General features: G+C 38.4%; 1 protein-coding gene across 1 annotated transcript in view; it reads left to right on the forward strand.

Annotated features, from left to right (window-relative positions):
* ORC2 (origin recognition complex subunit 2) overlaps positions 1–21,620 on the forward strand; it is a 54,717-nt gene extending 33,097 nt beyond the window's left edge. Inside the window, exons 11-17 of the mRNA XM_043991629.1 lie at positions 6,128–6,260; positions 9,322–9,418; positions 13,979–14,125; positions 14,837–15,008; positions 17,603–17,664; positions 19,474–19,592; positions 20,615–21,620. Coding sequence (XP_043847564.1) covers positions 6,128–6,260; positions 9,322–9,418; positions 13,979–14,125; positions 14,837–15,008; positions 17,603–17,664; positions 19,474–19,592; positions 20,615–20,701 — 817 coding nt within the window. The 3' untranslated portion in view covers positions 20,702–21,620. The remainder of the gene's footprint in view (positions 1–6,127; positions 6,261–9,321; positions 9,419–13,978; positions 14,126–14,836; positions 15,009–17,602; positions 17,665–19,473; positions 19,593–20,614) is intronic.
* The last annotated feature ends 37 nt before the right edge of the window (positions 21,621–21,657 follow it).

The following is a 21,657-nucleotide window of genomic DNA, read 5'->3' on the forward strand; positions in this document are numbered from 1 at the left end:
GCCACTTTTTATCATGGACAAGTTACTTTATTTCCCTGGGCTTCAGTTTCTTCATCTGTATAGTGAGAGTGTCATATCCCTGACATCTCCGTATCTGTGATCTGGTAAAGTGATAGAAGTTGCCCATTGTCACATGGGAATGTATATAATGACATAAGGTATTAATGTTATTGTAGTCTTGGGTCTTTCTACCTTCTTCCTTCCTAAAATTTTTCTCAGCCTGGGCTTTGATATTAATTCAGTTCTGGTTTTGTGACTGTTGAATTGACCACCTTTTGAAGCTTTCTGAAACCTACTTCTCCGACTCTCAGTATGGCCTATCAGTATCTGGACAGTCCCCCCCTTGGCTCAGTCATTTCAGGATCAGTTCCTCTAAACCACTGTTTAGGGACTGTGGAAGTCTATTCTTTCCCTAGAAAATAGTGAATATTTTCTTTCTGGGCAACTCCCCTGGGAATTTTTGCCTTATGCTTTCCTACCCCACCCTGGATGGCTGCAGTCTTTGGCCATTTTGAAAGCTGTTTGCCTTCTTGCCTTGTCTGGTTCTGTTCTGTCAGCTCTCAGAAAGAGGTTCTACTGCTGCATCTTTTGGCTGGTTTAGTCCTAGAATGGCCAATTTTTTTGTACCTTATTGCTGCATCCCATATGACCTATCCAGACCCTCTTGAGTGTAGGCTTCCGTGATTGTCCCCCACCCCCATACAAGTTTCACCCTGCTTTAGTGGGCCTACCCCTAACTCCTTACTATTGACTTAGCTAAAGTATTAGACAAATATTAGGGCCAATCAAGTCTGGATACCTCTAGTTCTCTATTAGGAATCCAATAATTTTGCCATCACAAACCATACATAGCTTGCTTTCCTTGGCTTTTCCTCCTTTTTCCCTTACCTTATCTCCTGAGGAGTGATTCCTTTATGCTGTTATTATAATTGCAAATTAGAATTGTTGGTCATATTGCTATGTCAGCATGTGTTCACTTTCCATTAATTGGTCAGGACTATTTTCCCACGGTGCCTCCTTCTAAGATGGCATTCAGAAATAGACATAATTTAGTGTTCTTAATTCTTTTCTTCTCAGGCATGCCATTGTTTTAAGAGTCACCCATAACTTATTTGCCTTTGTATTTATTGCTTTTCATACCTTTTAAATCTGAATTTGTTGATGAGCTTTCTGTCCAGCCACACTAGTCTTATAAAACTCTTCCCTGATTTCTTTATTGTTAGAATCAGTTTCAGCTTTGGTCTTATTTCTTGGACTAGCTTTATGGGTATTAGTGAGTCCAAGGATTCTTAGTACTGAAAAAGCAAAGACCAGACTGTTAGTAGTTCAGGCATTTATCAGCTTCCTAAAAGGATAAAAGCTCTGATCAGAAGCCCTCTTAAGAGGAGCTTCTTTTGCTATGCTAGGCCCTGCATGAGTGGAGAAGACTAATGGGACAGCTTTATGACTCTTTGCTGGTGAGGGCTTTAGGTTTAGAAAATGGAAAAACCCTAGAAAGTAAGAATATACCAAAAACTAATAAGTTAGCAAACAACAGAAAAAAGAGAATAAGAAGTTGGAAGTCTAAGGTTCAAATTATACTGTGCTCAGCATTCTCTTTATCTGTCAGGACTCTCTGGTGGTGTGCACAGTCTGACAACATCAACAAAGTAAATCAAGAATTTATCAGCTGATTTGCTTTTAATAAATAGAAAGAGAGAGAGAGGTGAAGGGTCTCAATCCAATATACTTTTCCTACCTCTTGGCTTGCTTTTTGTTCTGCAGCCAGAGCTTGTCCTTTAATTCCTTCAGCTTACCTGCTAGCTAGAGTATATCGTCACTATATTGCCATAGTTTATCTTCTCTTTGTTTCTCACCCAAGTATTCTCCACCATATATCCCCCTTTAGGTGTGTGGACTTCCACACAGGTGAGTATCTTTTTATTTTACAGTTTCCCTGTCTCCTATTCTATCCAGTTTCTTCTTTCTGACCAGGGTATACTCATTAATTATAGTCATGATTCATACCCTACCAAATGTTGTTGATATCTATTAGGTTATATTTACCTACCTTTTTCTTTGCTTATTATCTATAGTCCAAACAGTTATGTATAGACATATGAGCCAGCAAATATCATTTGTCTCATTACTTACCTTGTCTTTTGTGATCACTAAGCACCTCTATTGTTTTTATATTATACTTGTTGGCCTTTACAATTTATATTCAGCTTAGTAGATAAATTTAGCTGCGTTTCACAGTCTAGTCATACCTGTTGCACTCTATAAGTGATAATCTGGTATCTAGGCTTTTCTCGCATTTGTCCTTCCTTTATATTTTAAAGCCTACCTAATTAGATTAGCCAATTTTAGACAGATGCATAGTTCCTTACCTTATAGATACTCAACCAAGAGCCCTTTATTTGTGTTTTATGCCATGGTCTAGAAAACTAAATTTCAGTCTCTGAGATTTTCTTAACCAGCTGGTTTACTCTAAGTATTTTACTTTATTTTCTAATGTTTTCAACTTAAGAGGAGAAGAAAATACTTCCTGTGCTCTTAAGTCCTTTAGTCTCTTACTCATGACTTTATAGGCTTTTAGAGTTGGGAGTAGAGAAGGGCACACAGCATAGTCCAGCAAGTGAAATTGGACCATAGAGGAAGTGGTGCTAAGGGGTTGGCCACAACCAGGAAAAAATTCACTCCTTTCACCTTCCTCTTGGGTGCCAGAAACCCATGTAATCATTACATTCATCTCATGATAGTTATGAATGCATAAATGAAAAAATATTAAGTACCCACGATTTGCCAGGCACTGTGCTAAACTCCATGGATAAAAATACAAAAGTGAAACAGTCTGCCCTCAAAGAGCTTTATAATTCTAATATTCTAATTGGGAGAGGTAATACATATAGGTAATTAGAGTCCAGAGAAGGGAGTCTGAGGAATCACAGGAATGGTGAGTAGAGTCATAAGGCAGTTCGTTGCCACGTAAACTTTCCGGATTCAGTAGTGATAACAATTTGACAACCTTTTTCAAACAAAAAGTGGAAAATTGTTTGTGGAAGTGGAGAAGGAAGCCTGTGGATGTGACCTTGGGGTGCATGGCAAGATATCCAGGGTGGATGGATGAATGGATGGATGTGGAGCATGGTCTATTGTGAGTTAAGTGAGTTTGCATGCATGCATTCACCAATCAGGACAGTTTTGCCCAAGGTAGGAAATTCCAAAGTTGAATTAACTAACTTGCTCATGTAGGAGAGCTATTGGTATCTACAAAAAAGTGCTCTTTGAGGTGAAGAGAATGGGGGCTTTAGTTCAGGGCAAGTAGCAAGGTGCCTGGCATAAATGGCTGGATGGGGATGAGTTATGGGTCTAAATATGTTTTTGTTTTACATGAATTTTCAGTAGTGAGTAACAGTCCTCATGTTTCACTATTCTTAAGGGGCTTTCCCTCATTTGCTGACTGTTCTTTTCTAGAAGACAACACTCCTGATTGTACACGTTACATATTTCTTCTTCAATAGAACATCAAGTTGTGGGGGCTGGATTGTTTTTTGGTCTTTGTATTTTCACGATTGGTACAGTGCCTTGGACAGACAGAGTGGACACTCAGTAAATGTTTGTTGGATTGCATTTGGACTATATACCACAGGCTCATAAGAGCATAGATTTAAAGCTGAAAGAGGCCTTAGGGGCCATCTGGTCAACCCTCCTGTACTCTGCCACCTCCTGCGTTTTACAGATGGGGAAACTGAGGCCCAGAGAGATTTTCCCAGAAGTAAGTTGGTATTAGAGCCTAGTCCTGGTCCAAACCCCAACCCTGACTCCAGATTCAGTACCTTTTCCACAAGACCGCACTACCCTCCCATATGCTGTGTCTGGGATCCCCAAACTCTCTTTTCCTTCCTTGGATAAAGAATGTTCACTCAGCTATATGTTTTTATTTATATATATACATAGATATATATGTATATAAACATACACACAAATAATGGGGCAAATAAAGATAAACATTAGACCACTAAGTAATAGGAATTGCATTCTGCTTATGGAGTTGTCTTCTCTGATATTAGCTTTGACTCTCCTTTTCTTAGGAGTCATTTGTGACTCATTTATACATTTGTTCAATCTCCTTTTGAATCTGTTTTATAATACTTTTCAGTACCACTTATTGGACTCATTTGACTAACTTTACTTCTTCATTTACTTATTGTATTTTATTTTGCTCTGAACTTAATGTGATCAAGTTTTAGTGGTTTCCTCCTTATCCTGGTATTTTAAGATAAATTGAAAAAAGTTCATTTTCACTTCTCTGTGGTATTCATGATTTTATAGATTTTCATTACATCCTTTCTTTCATTACATCTTTCATCTTAAAATATATAATATTGATTACTTTTAAACAATTCCCATTCTAGCTTACTTCTAGAACATAATTTGAAAGTATATATCATCTCGATAGCCTTGGTAAAGACTGAAACAAACCTTTATTCACGTCTTGGCAATGTCGTCTTTGTCCATGAGCATACCATTTCCTTCAGTCATTATGAGTAGGATTTAATGGTCTGTCATAATGGTGACCAATTTCATCCAAGTGCCTACTTGTATAGACTTATGTTTCATCTTTTTTATTCATTCATATTTGGCTTTTACCATCACAGTAGCTTGAAAAATCAGAAGTCCTGGTTGGTGCCTTAAAGTGTACAACAACAAGAACCTGTGTAGACTTGAGCTTTTCAGGTGCTTTTCTAGCCTACTTTATTAAGTCTTAAACTCCACTTCCTCTCTACACGCACACGCACATGCACACACGCACACTTTTTTGGGATTGGTTCCTACATTACAAGCTGATTTGTTAAGCCCTAATTAAGGGTTCCCATTGATTTTCTAACTATCTTGTTCTCCAGTATATTCGAAGGATCTCTTTTTTGCTCTTAGAGTTTTTTAACAGCCACTTTTCAGTCTTCTGTGGTCATACTTTGTTTAAAATATATATGTTCAATTGAATTGAACAAAATCTTTGTTATTTTGTGGGTATATAAGGAAAATGCTTTGTAAACCTTCAAAAAACACTCGGGATTTTTCTCAATTTGGTTAACTTTCCATTTAAAAAAAAAAAGGTGGCTTTTTTTTTTTTTTGCTGTTATTTTTTGACTCTCCCCTGTTTGGGGGTGCATAATTTTTTGTACCTTTTCTACATATTTATATTCTATTTTGTGTTATGTATCTTATTTTCCTTCCTATTTTCTAATTCCTTAACAGCAGGGATTGTAGCATAGCTGTCTCTTTAACTTTTTTTTTTTTTTTTGGTGGGGCAGTGAGGGTTAAGTGACTTGCCCAAGGTCAGACAGCTAGTAAGCGTCAAGTGTCTGAGGCCGGATTTGAACTCAGGTCCAGCTGAATCCAGGGCCGGTGCTTTATCCACTGTGCCACTTCGCTGCCCCCATAGCTGTCTCTTTATGTAACTTGCCCTAGCATAGTAATTTTCATGAAGTAGTTGCTTTAAAAGTATTTGTTAAATTAAGTGCTCATACTTCCTCTTCCAGTCCTGTTTGTTGCTTGAATCACTGTAGCCTTTTTATTTTCCTGTTTACCAGCTCTCTTAGCATTCTTTGCTGCATATATATTCCAATTCACAAATTTTCTTATTTAGACCCATAGCATTGTCTATTTACATAATCTGGTTTGACTTAAAAAAAAACACCCTCTTCTCATCCCTGTTTGTCTGATTCAATGATTTGGCTTCTCTGTTCTGCTTTTCTGATGTCTAAAAATCATATATCCCTGGCTTTGCCTGCCCTGAAAGGTCTATGACCCAGAGGGGCATCCTTAGTGAAAGAAGATAGAGATGCCCGGTTGTGGGGAAGTTGGGGAAGGGATGCCTGGATGCAAAGTAGCATCAAAGGAGAAGCATTGTCTTTGAAGCCTCCCAAGTGACAAAAGCAGTGTTCCACTGTAAGCGCCATTTACATATCTTACTATTGTGATAATAAAAATCTGTTTAACTGGTGTGTTCTTGGTTGTAATTCTAAACTGAAATTTAAGGTGGTCCTGTATTCAATTATCAGACATCAAGAGAAATTAGTTGATTGAGAAATTGGAAATAGGAGGTGCTGAACTGTAATTTCACAAATGTTTTTTCCTATAGCCTAGGGTTCAACATTGTGCTTTATGGACTGGGCTCTAAGAAAGAATTACTAGAGAAATTTCGTGCCTCCATGCTGCAAGATTCAGTTCATGTTGTCATCAATGGGTTTTTCCCTGGTATTACTGTAAAATCAGTAAGTGTATCAAATATATTGAAAGCATTAAGAAAAAATAATTTGTTTAAATCTTTTATCACTGATATGGATTTAGTTTCATATTTTAATATAACTAATTTGGAGAGGTTTCTTTGGACTTTATAATGTTTCTAAAATGTTATAGTTATCTGTGTATTCTGTAAATTTGTCTTCTCAAAACAATGCTTAAAGACTGTGTTCCTCAAATACATTTCTGTTACTAATTTTGCATCTGTGTATCATGTTCCTAGGCTTGGAAATTAGGGACCCAGCATTGCCAGCTCATAATGTTGCTTCATTTTCACACTTGCCAGCCTGCACCTCTGCAAGTGCCATCTGCTGGGTTTCTGTTCCTACCACTTTCCCTAGATTTCTTGGGTTTCCTTCCACTAGAGCTGCTGTGGTGAGAATGCCACAGAATTTCACTTTTCCCCAATCCCTAAAACAGTACAGAAACTTCTTTGTTTTTTTTAAAAGGTACAGGAGAAACATGACATTGACTACAATATAAAAGGGCATCAAAGACTCGCAAATTGTAGAAGGAATAATTTCATCTTGGTCCTAAGCAACGAAGATATCCTTTTCTTATTCTCCTTTCCTAATCTCTCAACTGGTCCTGACTTTAATATCAGTTTATTTCTAGTTCCTTTTTAACAAATTTGACACGTCCAGGCAGCCATGTCTCAGTCCCTCAAAAATCTCTATCTAGCCCTGAATTATAGGTATGGGAGTGTAGGCTTCAGTCCCAGTTATTCTTAGAATACCTCACCTAAGACCTACCAACAATAGCCTTGGTAAAATCACTGCCCACTCTCCCACTAAGTCCCAGAAAGATTTTTTCCCCATTTAGATTTTGGCCTGGTTATCAATAATCCTTCCTTGGGACTGGGATGGGGAGGGTTTCTTCATATGTTGTTTTCATTTCTTACCCTCAGTCTTCCTGAGACATTGTACTAGCTAGATCTTTATTGCTGTTTAAATTATCTTTTGCCTGAACCAGCCCTAACCTCTTGAATTGTAGATTGGTCTCACACTAGACCCCTCTCAACTTTGATTCCTGGGATATGCATAGCATGGCTACTGCAACAGAGTAGTTTCTGCTCCCAGACGAGTAGGCAATCCTATACTCAACCTATACTCCTTGGTGTCTCTTCCCTTACTCTCCATGCTCCCTAGCCAGTTGGTACTGACTGTCTTTCTGTATTCTCAGTTCAGGACTCTAATCACTTACTTACTCCAGAATGCTCATTTTGGTCCCCTCCCCTAAGGATTATATCCTGAAGGCTACATATTTTTTTTTACCTTTTTTAAAAACCAGGAACACCATGACATTAGTATTTTTAAAAAATTTCTGATCTGTGACCCTAATACTACAGGAATGCAACCCTAGATTTATACCTGAAGAGCTGGCCTAAAGATCTATATTTGGAGCCTTCTCAGTGATTATTACTCTCACATCTTGCAGGCTTGCCAGGGTTTTCCCTGGCGTCATCTGGTAGCAGCTTTCTTTTATAGCTGTTTATGTCTTCAGTTCCCTTGTAAGCAATTAAGACATGGAACAAATTAATTCCTCACAGTAAGGAGTGTGGCAAGGATTCTACTCAAGACTATATATAGTCAAAGGAATTTGGCCTGTAGTATGCCTTCAGCTTCTTGGAGAGTTAAATGCTCCTTAATCTTATCTTAGGGTTGAGGGTCCCTCCCTCTAGTGGGAGGAAAGAACTCTCTAGGGAGCAGACCCTTCTACCTTGGCCCTGACCATAGTTCACATGATTCACAGTACAAGATGAAGGGCGAGGTCCCAGTTTGCTACTCTAAGTCATGGCTCTGTGCCTAGTTGCGTATCCCCAGTAACTTGTCTGGTGCCACTGTGGATGCTTTACAGTGCTTCAGCTGCCAGTTTGGCTCCAGAATTCTCTGACGCTTCACTGCCCACTATTGCTGCTTCACGGAAGCTTCCATCACTGCACTCTCCCTTCCTCTTATGGAGAGATTGTCAGGGCCAATATGACTCTGCACTAGGTAGCACTTTCTTAGGTCATTTATTAGTCAGACCCATAGCCCCATTCATCCATACACAAAAGAACCCTTGAGGCCTGAGTTTTCTGACTCAGCCTACAGGCTATGCTCCTCACCCATTTACTTCTTTCTTTTATTCAGGTAGTTTTCCCCAGACATAGCATCTCTTGCTTAGTCTTTTTGAGGTTAAGGATCAAATATTTGCACCTGTTTTCGTTTGACTTTTTGATTCCTGTTATTCCTCCTTTCCCAACAACTGCAAGCTATGTACACTACCCTGAGATGTAGAAAAACCTCAAAAAACCCACTAGAAACACTTGAGGGGTCTGTGGCAAAAACTGACATCAATCCTGCTCTGAGGCCAAGGCCTCATCTCTTTGCCCTCATGATGTTTGCTAGATGCCATAGAGTAAATAAACACTCATTTCTGTATTTGCAAGTTTCTCTAGTGTTTGCAGAATACCTTTTTATCTTGTTTTTCTCTTTAGCAAAAATTCTGGTTACTCTCTCAGTATTCCTATCCTTTAGTCCCCTAGTGTTAATTTTTTTCCTGCTTTCTTAGGTTGCCTTCATTCCCTCATTATACAGCAAGGTAGTGCAGTACTGGACTTAAGAGTTAGTATTTGAATTCAAATCTGTCCTTAGAAACTTAATAACTGTGTGAACCTGGGCAAGTCATTTAACCTCTCTCAGCCTCAGTTTACTCATCTGCAAAATGGAGACAGTAGTAATATCACCTACCTCACAGGGTTGTTGTGAGGGTCAGATGAGATTATGTATGTCAAACACTTTGGAAACTTAAAGCATTATCTATCATCATCATTGTGATCGTCATCATTCTGTCCTGTCTCTTTTTAGCAGTATTTTATTCAGAAAATTTTACAGTAAGGTAGCCTTAAAGCCCAACACTATTTTCAAGTGTGAAGTTGTAAGTGTTGTTAATGTATTTGGGAGGGGGAAATCTAAGCCTGTTATTTTATTACCTAGTCTTATTATTCAATAGGATCTAATACAAAAAGCCATTTTCTACTTTCTATTACAGATTCTGAATTCTATAACAGAAGAAATACTTGATCATATGGGAACTTTCCGAAGTATACTAGATCAGCTGGAATGGATAATCAACAAATTTAAAGATGGTAACATAGAATCTCTCTAACCTCAGGTGGAATTGAATAGGCATTTTCACTTATTCTTATGGATATAGATATAATTTTTATGTTCCATATAATAATTGCTTATTTTGTTTTAAAAACAGAAACTTCCCTCACCATTTCTCATTCTTTAGCCATACTATTTGAATTTATCCTCTGATCCTTGAGCAAGCTATATGTTTAAGCCTTTTTCCTTTTCAAGAAATTTAAAGGTATTTGTTTTTCTTGCTGTGAGCTGAAAAGGGTGTGTTTCATCTGTTATGTAGCAAGCACTGTTCTGGGCTCTCTGTCCTCAGGGAGTACATACCCTGTTAGAGAAAACAGCATATACACAGATAAATATGTACAAAATAAACACAAAATAATTTTTTGAGTAGAAACATTAGTAGTTGAGGCAGGAGGTGGTGTCAGGTCAAGTTTCATGTACAAAGTGGTGCCTCACCTGAGTTTTGAAGGAAACCAGGGCTTTTAAGAGGTAGAGGTGAGAGGAGGAATGCATTCAAATAGAAGGTAGAGTATGACACCTAAGCTAAGCCATAGATGAGGAAGATGTGTAATAAGTCTTACAGGGCAATTTGGGGGTCGGTTATAAAGGGCTTTATATGTCCAGTAGAAGACTTTGTATTTAATTCTTGAGGAAATGTGGAACCATTTTATATGTGTGTATTTTGTGTGTATATACAATTTATATTTATGTGTAGTGGGTTTTTTTTTTTGGTTGGTTTATTTTGAGGGGTTTTTTTTGCAGGGCAGTGAGGGTTAAGTGACTTACCCAGGGTCACACAGCTAGTAAGTGTCAAGTGTCTGAGGCTGGATCTGAACTCAGGTCTTTCTGAATCCAGGGCTAGTGCTTCATCCACTGTGCCACCTACCTGCCCCTGTATGTGGCTTGTTTTTTTTTTTTTTTTTGGTGGAGCCATGGGGGTTAAGTGACTTGCCCAGGGTCACACAGCTAGTAAGTGTCAAGTGTCTGAGGCCAGATTTGAACTCAGGTCCTCCTGAATCCAGGGCCGGTGCTTTATCCGCTGTGCCACCTAGCTTGCCCCCCCCCCCCCCCCGTATGTGTTTTTTTTTATGTACTTGTATCCTCCATTAAAATATAAGCTCATTGCAAGTAAAAATTATTTTCATTCTTTTTATTTGTATCCCTAGTGCATAATAGGTGACATATAACAGGAGCTTAATAAATCCTGTGCGAATGATTGATTGATTGATTGAGAGGGGAGGAGAGACTTTAGACAGGAAGACCAATTAGGAGTCTTAAAACAGTCTGGGGGAAAAGCGGTGGCCAAGTGAAGAGAGAGAAGCGGTCACATGGGCATGGAATTGATAAGACTTTCAATTGAATGGAGTTGTGGTTGAGGGAAGAATAAGTGGTTGGAAGATGATAAGGTTGTCAGTTTTGATGACTGGAAGAATAATGATATCTCTTGTTTTCATATCACCTACATTTCCTCCAGTATCCTTCCCCATCCCCAGAGATATAGTCCTTAAGACAGATTATTTCTTCATATTCTAACCTGTAACTTGAATCACTGTTATGGCATGAGCTAGGCCTGGTCCAGAACACCCACTCTATCCTGCTTACATATGATTATCAATAATTTGTGAACTAAACCCTGTCTCTAATTCCAACATTTGCAAGAATGCCCTCTCTCTGATTCTCTACCTTTTTTTTTTAAAGGAGTCCTATCAAACTCAATTTTTTTGTTTTTTGTTGGTTTTTTTGCAGGGCAATGAGGGTTAAGTGACTTGCCCAGGGTCACACAGCTAGTCAGGTATCTGAGGTTGGATTTGAACTCAGGTCCTCCTGAATCCAGGGCCAGTGATTTATCCACTGTGCCACCTAGCTGCCCCTCTTAAGTCTTTTAAAATTTTTTTCTTTAAAATGCTGCTGTTATTGTATAAGTTCTTTGGATTCTGCTTACTTCACTGTATCAGTTCATACAGGTCTTCCCCAATTTCTCTGAAACCATCTTGTTTTTTTTTTTGGGCGGGGCAATGGGGGTTAATTGACTTGCCCAGGATCACACAGCTAGTAAGTGTCAAGTGTCTGAGGCTGGATTTGAACTCAGTTCCTGCTGAATCCAGGGCCAATGCTTTATCCACTGCGCCATCTAGCTGCCCCTGAAACTATCATTTTTATAATTTCTTATACAATAGTATTCCATTAATATTTATATACTATACTTTATTTAGCTGTTCCCTAGGTTATGGAAACCTGCCTTATTTGCCTCCAAAAAAAATTGCTGTTAAAAACATTTTTTACATGAAATTACTTCTTTCATTGATCTCTTCAAGGTATGGGCTTAGTATTGATATCTGTGGTTGATAGGGTATTCACAATTTAGTGACTTTATTTTGTTTGTTTTTTTGCGGGGCAGTGGGGGTTAAGTGACTTGCCCAGGGTCACACAGCTAGTAAGTGTCAAGTGTCTGAGGTCGGATTTGAACTCAGGTACTCCTGAATCCAGGGCCAGTGCTTTATCCACTGCGCCACCTAGCTGCCCCAGTTTAGTGACTTTAGAAGCATAGTTTCAAATTGTTTTCTAGTTCACAGCTCTACCACCAGTGTATTTATGCCAATTTTCCCTCAGCCTTTCCAATACTTCTAATTTTTCATTTTATCAATTTTGCCAATCTTATGGCTATGAGATGTGACCTAAGAATTGCTTTAATTTGCTTTTCTCTAATTAATAGTAATTTGGAGCATTTTTTTTTTCATATAGTTGTTTGTAATTTGTATTTCTTCCTTTGGAAGCTGCCTGTTCCCATCCTTAATTTAAAAAAAAAAAAAGATGCCTATGGGATACCCAGTTTGAAATTTCTGGTAAGCAGCTGGGTAATGATATAGACCTAGGAATCATCTGCATTGATAATTAAACCTATGAGAACTGAAGTTACAAAGAGTGTAGAGAGAAAAGATAACTCAGGGCAGAGACTTGATGACATGTATGTATATTTGTATGCTTTGCTTAATGAAAGTGGAATTTGTACTATAATGTTAACTTGTATAACATACTTTCATTTTGGGTATCTGTAACAGGCTTGTATATTGATGATAAAAATTCTATAGTAACTGATGAAGAGGGATCTGTTTATCTGTACTTCGAGTGTTTTGTATCTTTTAGTAATCTTCATGCAGAAAGGAAAAAGGGAACATATTTTCTTGCTACTTCTTTGATATCATCCAGTTAAATGAGTCATATGAACCCAAATGTGAAACCTAAAATCAGCTCTCATTCACTTCTCAAATTCTAAAAAAATTATTTAATTCTTACTTGGATTGGTGATAGAAGATCCTTAGTAAGTACTTAAGAATGCTATATTAAATAATAAAACAAAAGGATTTCTTGCTATGGTTCACATGTACTCTTCTTTGGTCTTTCGTTAAATGTCTTCATTGTAAACCAAAGTCTTTATTTACTTTGGCTGCTCTGCATTTGATACTGTTGGTTATTCTTTTCTTAAACTTCCCATCTTTTCAATGTTTGTGACACTACTTTCTTTATTTTTCTCTCACCTCTCATATTTCTGCTGTGTGTTGTTACTTCTCTTTTCTCTCATCCCCTAACTGGAAATTTCCCAAATTGCAGTACTTGAGAAACATTACTCATCTGTTCCTCTTTCTGCATATTCTTTTTCCTTTGTTGTACTGCTCTTCTCTGACATTTGCTGTCTACCTCTTAACTCTCAGGAGTATATTTCCATCCCTGCCTCTCATCCAAGCTACAGTCATGTGTCAGCAAAATGTCTCCACTTAAATGTTCTACTGTCACCTTCAAACATCAGTGTCCAAAGCCACACATTCCCCCCAAACCAGGTCAGTGGCACCACTACTGGCCTAGTCACTGATACTTGAAACCTTGGAAGAATTTTTTTTTTAACATATGGTCCTGTATTCTTTCTATCCAAATACTTTCCAAATTCTGTAATATATTTTTTTGGACACTGTCTTTTGCCTCTCTGAATGAGATGAGGCTGTATTGCATAGTAAGGAGAGAGAGAGAGAGAGACAAAGATTGAGACAGAGACCTAGCCTTGGAATCAGGGAGATCTGGGTTCAGGTCCTGCCTCTGACAGATACTGGCTTTGTGATCTTGGTTAAGTCATTAACTTCTGCCCTAGACCATAAGGTTGAGAGAAGGTGCTGATATCCACTGTAGATCTGGTTCCTCTCTAGGACCTCCCAATGGTGATGAAATCCCATGTCTATTCAAAAAGAAACTTTCTTGAATCTACCCTTTTGTTTCTATTATTACCATCCTGATATAGAACCTCATCCTATCATTATGAGAGACCATGTGAAGAAGTAGATCCAGGGCTACACTTTAAGTCAGGAAGTCTGGGTTCATATTCCTCCCTCCAACACTCAGGAACCTTGACACAAGGGGCAAATAATACCTGTAGTAAATATCAGTATTATGTACATGTGTATTTCCCCTTGTATTTGGACCATTACAGCTATCTCCTAAAGCATCTTCCTCAATGAACCTGGGCTTTTCTCTACCTCTTAAAAGATTTGTTGAATTTCCTTTCTTTTTAGATTCTTCTTTGGAGCTCTTCCTCCTTATCCATAACCTGGACAGCCAAATGTTGAGAGGAGATAGGAGCCAGCAAATTCTTGGACAATTATCATCTTTGCCTAAGATTTATCTCATAGCTTCTATTGATCACATCAATGCTCCCCTCAGTAAGTTTAACATTATCGCTGTTCTTTCTAAAGATACAAACTTGTAAAAAATTATTTTTACCCCACCATCAGTCATCAGACTTGCGCAGCTCTACAGCATAAATTGAAGGACACAGTTTTCCAGAAGGATGTCTTGGTTTCCTTATTAGCTGATTTTGGAGCTTAAGGAATGCCATTACATTGTATAGTGAGGGGGGAACAGTTAACATTTCTTTTTCCACATTTTATAGTTAAGCATTTTGTTTTGTGGTTTGAGTTCAGAGGTTTGTGACATGACAATAAAACTTTGAGGTTATGTGTTTTATTTATGTTATTTAAATGAGAACATTTGTAGCACACTAAGGCTCAATCTTATGTTTCAAATACAGATATTCAGTTGGTCGTCTACGACAAGGGGTGCTACTGATTTGGACTTTAATAGGAAGAAAAATGTGTAGATTTCAGAGTTTTGGTTTTTTCCTCCAAATCACAGAATATCTAGAGTGGGGATGGACCTTCATGGCCAATCCATACCCATACCTCAAAAGACATATACCCAGCAAGTGGTCACTCATCTCCTGCCTAAAGACTCCCTCTGTTTGCTCAGTTTGGGGATCCTCTGGAGCAAAGTCTTCCATAGCCAGTTAGGGGTGTTTTCTTTTTGGAACCAGAAACCATTGTGTGAAGATCTTTTTTAATTATTCATTTCATTTTTTAATGTTCTATATATAGTGTGGGATCATTCAAAACAGAGCCTTTATAACTGGCTCTGGTATGAAACTACTACATATAGACCTTATACTGAAGAAACTTCCTATGAGAACTCTCTTCTTGTCCAGCAGTGTGGAACATTAGCTCTTAGCTCCCTTACACATGTTTTCCGAAGTCTTACTCCAAATGCAAGGTAAGAAATGAAAGCTAAAACTAGAATTTTCCTGTACTTCATAAATTCATACAGAGGCTCCAAAGAATTATTTGAATAATTTTGCATTAAAAGAATACTATGTAACATCCCTTTCAGCAATTTATAATACTGACCTTGTTCTTTTTTTGTTGTTGGTTTTTTTTTGTTATGGGATTGAGGGAATGAAGTAAAAGATAAAGTTGGGAAGAATAAATAGTATAGTGTCTTATGAAATCATTTTTGGGAAATTCTTTTTATCAACTGACATCTTTGACTCTTCTGACCAGCCCTAATAAGCTAATTAGTTCCCATGTCCTTTTTTTTAGGGGGGGGCAGGGAAATGGGTTAAGTGACTTGCCCAGGGTCACCCAGCTAGTAAGTGTCAAGTGTCTGAGGCTGAATTTGAACTCAGGTCCTCCTGACTCCAGGGCCAGTGCTCTATCCACTGAGCCACCTAGCTGCCCCCCAGGTCTTTTTCATAGAAACTTTTGTCTGGGCATGACTTCTCTCATCCTTAACTTGTGGGTTGATTGGTTGGACATGAGTGTAAGACTTTATATTTGTTCTTACTAACATCTATCTTCTTAGATTCAGACCATTGTTTTAGCTTGTCAAGATTTTTTAGATACTGAATTCTTCATCCAGCGTCTTAGCTATTCCAGATTTATGTGATCTGCCAAACTGATAAGTATTCCATCTATTCCTTCATTCAAGTCATTGAGTTAATGTTGAACAGCCAAGGACTGATCCCTAGGACAGTCTGCTAGAGAAGTACTCCCTAAGCTGACATTAGCCTATCAATGACTGCTCTTTGGGTTTGATCATTCAGCTAGTTTCAAATCTGTCACTTGTCTAATCCACACCGCTTCTTCTCATGCACAAGGTGACCATAAGAAGCTTTGCCAGTTGCCTTGCTAAAAAATCTTGCTATATGTTATCTTCACATTTCTATAATCTGCTGACTTAGTAACACTGTCTAAAAAGGAAATGAGTTTGGGGGCAGCTAGGTGGCAAGGTGGATAAAGCACCAGCCCTGGATTCAGGAGGACCTGAGTTCAAATCTGGCCTCAGACACTTGATACTCACTAGCCGAGTGACCCTGCGCAAGTCACTTAATCCTCATTGCCCCACCACCCCCCCAAAAAAGGGAAATGAGTTGTCTGATGTGAGCTCATCCTGACGTAGCCATGCTACATCTTAGTGATCACCACTTTTCCTTCTATGTTTGAAACCCATGTTTCCTAGGAATTGAAGTCACCCTTATGGGCCTATAGTTTAAAGACTCATTTTTCCCTTTTTGCTGAAAATAGGTATCCACCTCTAGTCATGGGGCACTTCTGCTATCCAGATTTTTAGAAATCACTGACTAAACGAACTTCTCTGCCAGTTCTGTTTGAATCTTTTATTGTGGTTCATCTGGTCCTGGTGACTTGAAATTAAAGGAGGTGCCCTCTTAAAATCACTTCATTTATCTTGGGTTTCCACTGTGTCTTTATTATTTTCTTTCTAAACTTCCTAAACTAAAGGTCATTCTTGTTGGAAGAGAAAATAGAATCAAAATAAGAATCAACCGGATAGTTTGGAACTTGTTCTTTTTGCCCATTATCATAATCACATTTACTCCAAGTGGATATGATCCATTTTTATTTTTACCCAGTGACAGAGAGTAGGTGACTCTGGAGGAAAGTGGAGGGACACACACTGGGGCTGTGTGGGGAGCATCAGAGAGATGGAAAGAGACTGGGAACCAGGCTGGGGAGGCAAGAGTGTGGCCAATGTAATGATTGGAATGACGCCACCTGCTGGAGACTTACTGTAGGAAAGCTCCACCATGAGGAGAAGGTGCCTGAGGGCACCCTGCAGGTAGAACTTTCCAGGCTGGGGAGTGAGGGGAGATGTGTGCAGGACAGAGGGAATGGGGAGCCTGGGTCCCCATATCTTCCCCTAGCAGCTCATGACTCCCACGGGCACATCTCCCACATTTTTTGATAGTGGCTTTATCCCTTCAGGGATCTTTCTCTTGTCCCTGACTGAGTAAAATCCAAACCACTTAGCCTGACTCTAGCCGACCTTTGAGCTCAAATAGCATGACACCCTGTGACATACTTGACACTTCACCATTCCATGACCACACAACATTTTTCACCTCTTCCATGACTTATTTTGTTTTCTGTGGTTGGGGCGCATTTTTCCATGTTCCCAGACCCTCACTGCCACCTATATTGAAAGCCAGCTCATCTTGTTAGTCTCAGCTGAAATGTCATTGCTACCCCGATTACCCCAGTAGGAAATTATTTTTTTCTTCTTAGAATCTTCTTAGTGCATTGTTTCTAGCTCTTTTATATATGTACTTTTTATTGTTACTTATTATAGTATTTTATAAACTTGTTTTATTTTCCGTATTAGATTGTAGCTTCTTAAGAATAAGATGATCATATAACTAATGCATAATGAATGAGTCATGCCTTATTTATCTTTGCATCTCTTCTAGCCCTTAGCATAGTGCTTTGCAGACATTAAATAATTAAAAATGTTTGCTAAATGAATTTCTGAAGAATTAAAAATTGTCTCATTGCATTTTTTTTCCTCCTTAGGGGTATTTTCAGGCTCCTAATAAAGTATCAACTAGAGAACGAAGATAACCCTTCTTATATAGGTAGGTATATAATTGTTATGCTATTTGGCTTTTTTCTAATGTCACCCTCTTAATTTTCTTTTAGCGCTTTATCATTTAAAAGCATTGTACATTTACAAGACTGATAAATTAGTATAGTGTACATTTCATACTTTCAGGTATACTTTTAGACTTTTTGCCTACATTAAGTAGGTAACAAGGAACATGTGCTTTAATTGGTGTGTTTTTTTAAGTGTAAAAGTATTTTATTATTTTCCAGTTACATGTAGAGGTAGTTTTCAACATTTGTTTTCATAAGATTTTTAGTTCCAAATTTTTCTCTCTTCCCCCTCAAGACAGAAAGCAATTTGATATAGGTTATATATGTACAATCGCAATAAACATATTTCTGAATGAGTCATATTGTGAAAGAAGAATCAGAACAAAAGGGAAAAACCTCAAAAGAAAAAACAAAAATAGAAACAGTATGGTTCAATCTGCATTCAGAATCTACAGTTCTTTTTTCTGGATGTGGAGAACATTTTCCATCATTAGTTCTTTGGAATTGTCTTCAATCATTGTATTGTTTGGAAGAGCTAAGTCTATCACAAATGATCATCACATAGTGTTGCTGTTACTGTATACAGTTTTCTCCTGGTTCTGCTCACTTCACTCAGCATCAGTCCACTTAAGTCTTTCCTGGTTTTTCTGAAATCTGCCTGCTCATCATTTCTTATAGGACAATGCTATTCCATTACATTCATATACCACAACTTGTTCAGCCATTCCCCAATTGATGGGCATTCCCTCAATTTCCAATTCTTTGCCACCACAAAGAGAGCTGCTATAAATATTTTTGTATATGTGGGTCCTTTTCCCTTTTTTATGATCTCTTTGGGTTACAGACCTAGTAGTGGGTATTACTGGGTCAAAGGGTATGCACAGTCCCATAGCCCTTGGGGCATAGTTCCAAATTCATGTGCTCTAAGTTTTTAAAGTTATATGGACATTGGGTATATCAACCAATTTCATATTTTTCATAAAGAATTTTCATTATTAAGGGAAATTTTAGTGAATCCTTTATGGTATATTTGGTAGGCTTTAAGAGATTTGCCTCCACATTGATAAAAAAGACAATGTATTTTTTAGGCCAAAATTTCTAGGAGACAGTTTTTCAGTTCTTATCTCACAACAGTTCTTTTTTATTTTTTGAGGGGGGTGAGGCAATTGGAGTTAAGTGACTTGCCCAGGGTCACACAGCTAGTAAGTATAAAGTGTCTGAGGCCGGATTTGAACTCAGGTCTTCCTGAATCCAGGGCCGGTGCTCTATCCACTATACCACCTAGCTGCCCCCAGCAGCTGGATACCTCCTCTTTAGTTTCATTCAGCTGAGATTATTCAAACATACTTGCCTTTTTCAAAGGATGTGTGACATTGCACAAACTGGTAGAATATTCTCCAGCTTTGCCTCTTCTTAAGAGTTGCACATTTTTTATTAACAATAGTAATCTCTTCTACTTCTGAACTCTCATATCACTTTGTTCATATCTCTGATGTACTTAAACATACTTTTTTGTATATTTATTTAATTGAATAAACTCTATACTTAGCCTGTAAACTCTGAAGGCAGAAATTGTGGTAATGATCTTGTAACCCTGAGAGCACCTAGCACTGTACCTAGAACACAGAATTGTTCAAATACTTGTTTAATGAACCTTTGTTGAAAACTTACTTGACTGAAGCAAGGACCATGTGAAGATGTACATCTTTGCTCTGGTTTTTAGCTTGGTTGTCAGTGGAATTCTTTCTTGCTGCTTACTTACCTTGGATCTCAACTGTCCAACTCTCTAGGGCTTTCTTTTCAAGATTTCTACCAGCAGTGTCGGGAAGCATTTCTTGTTAACAGTGACCTGACACTTCGAGCACAACTAATTGAATTCAGGGATCATAAGCTTCTAAGAACAAAGAAGGTAAGTCTTGGTATTTTAGCTTAGGGTGCTGGGAGAGGGCTTCCAGTTATTCAGATCAAGATTGCCTGTGAAATAAGCTAATTAGGCATCATGTAGCTGGAGTAGAACACAAAGAATCCCTAAACTTTTGTTAACAGGGATGTCCTGATCACCATGCAGGTGCTATTAAAAAATGGGGCAGGGGCGGCTAGGTGGCGCAGTGGATAAAACACTGGCCTTGGATTCAGGAGGACCTGAGTTCAAATCCAGCATCAGACACTTGACCCTTACTAGCTGTATGACCCTGGGCAAGTCACTTAACCCCCATTGCCCCGCAACCCCCCCCCCAAAAAAAAATGGGGCATGCAGTGTGGTGGCCTTGACAGTATTCAGTAGAACAGTTGTATAAGCAGCTTGGTGTTAAATGAACATAAAACTAAAACCATCCTCCCTTTCGTGCTACACAGCTTTCCCCACAGTAGACCCACAAAGGGTGTGTTTCATTTGGTGTGTCCCTGGCAATTTTTGTGTAGTTTTTTTGGGTGTAATTTTGTATATTTTGTCTCTCTTAATAGAGCTTGAAATGTAAAGAAATTAAAAACTTGACATAATATGATTATTTTATCACAGAAGGAAGATTTTATCTCCGTGTATATGGGGAGATGGCCATGTGTTCTCTGATAGAGCAGGGGCTTGTTTACATTTTGTTCTTGTTCAGTCCTTTCCAGTCGTGTCCAACTCTTTGTGATCCCATTTGGAGTTTTCTTGGCAAAGATACTAGACTGGTTTGTCATTTCCTTCTCCAGCTCATTTTAGAGATGGGGAAACTTGGGCAAACAGGGTTAGCCTAGGGTCACAGCAATTTCAGAGGCCGTATTTGAACTCAAATCTTCCTGACTCCAGGCCCAGGCCTCTATCCACTGTGCTACTTAGCTGCCCCACACTTTTATATTAAAATGGGATTAAATGCAGTTTGTTGTTCAGATGAGCTGTCACCCTCATTTTCTCCAGCCTAATCCTGATTTTGCTTTTGTATTCTTTAGGGAACAGATGGAGTGGAATATTTGTTAATTCCTATTGACACTGGGACCTTAACTGATTTCTTGGAGAAAGAGGACAAAGAGGCTTGAAGATTTCCTTTGAATCCGAATCTCTTGTGATGACTGTTATAAAGGGCTGCTATAGAGGGATCTGTGCTCCATTTTGCTGCCTCTATAACCCAAAGCGCTATGTTTACTTACCAGCAGTAGATTATTTTTCCAGCATGCGAGATTTAAAACTGAACAAAATGTCATCAAATTTAATTCTTTTGACTGGTCTGAATGGTCTACTTAAGTGATGTCCCCTCGGGTACTATGGCTAAACACTCAAACTGGAGAAAATGTGCCTTTCATTTATTACCTCTCTGGAGACTCTTGGCTAGATAGAGCAGTTTGCTCAGGGAGTATTCGAAACTGAAGGTTTTCGATTTCATTTTATACTAGGGAAGATGATATCCTTAATTTTCTGAGGGCCCTTTTAAACAGTTCCAGAACTGACTGTTTGCAAGCATGCTGGTTCCAGAGTGTGAACTACTGAGGTATGAGCATCCACTAAATCTGTTTCATTTGCAGGTCTGTATCTGAACTGTTGTGTGCAATGGCAGAATTTAAAAAGTAGTTTTTGTTTTTGTTATTGTTGTTTTAAGCAGCAAATGCCAAGTGGAAGGAATAGAAAGTGGTTCTTTTCCACCCTTTTGGATTTATACTAGATGGGAGAAGAGTGTGGGGAACGACATTATTTATTTGTAGGGGGAGGGACAGATGTGGAAGATGGGTGGAAGGAATATATAGGGTGTCCTCCTTACAGAAGGGCACACAAACAACAGATCATGGTAACCCAGAACAGTGAGTGTCTATTATCTGACACAAGTGGGAGGCCAGAATAGAACAGGAAATGAACTCTTCAATTAAGTTTTAATAATTGATTTCAATGATGAATAAAAATTTTCAGTATTCCGGTATTTTGGCTTTTTCTTAACTGTAGTTCATCACTTTCATAGCATACAGGTAAGTGGTTTGATAATAGTGTTTTAAACTTTATTTCC

This window comes from Dromiciops gliroides, chromosome 3, assembly GCF_019393635.1.
Source record: "Dromiciops gliroides isolate mDroGli1 chromosome 3, mDroGli1.pri, whole genome shotgun sequence".
NCBI lineage: Eukaryota > Metazoa > Chordata > Mammalia > Microbiotheria > Microbiotheriidae > Dromiciops > Dromiciops gliroides.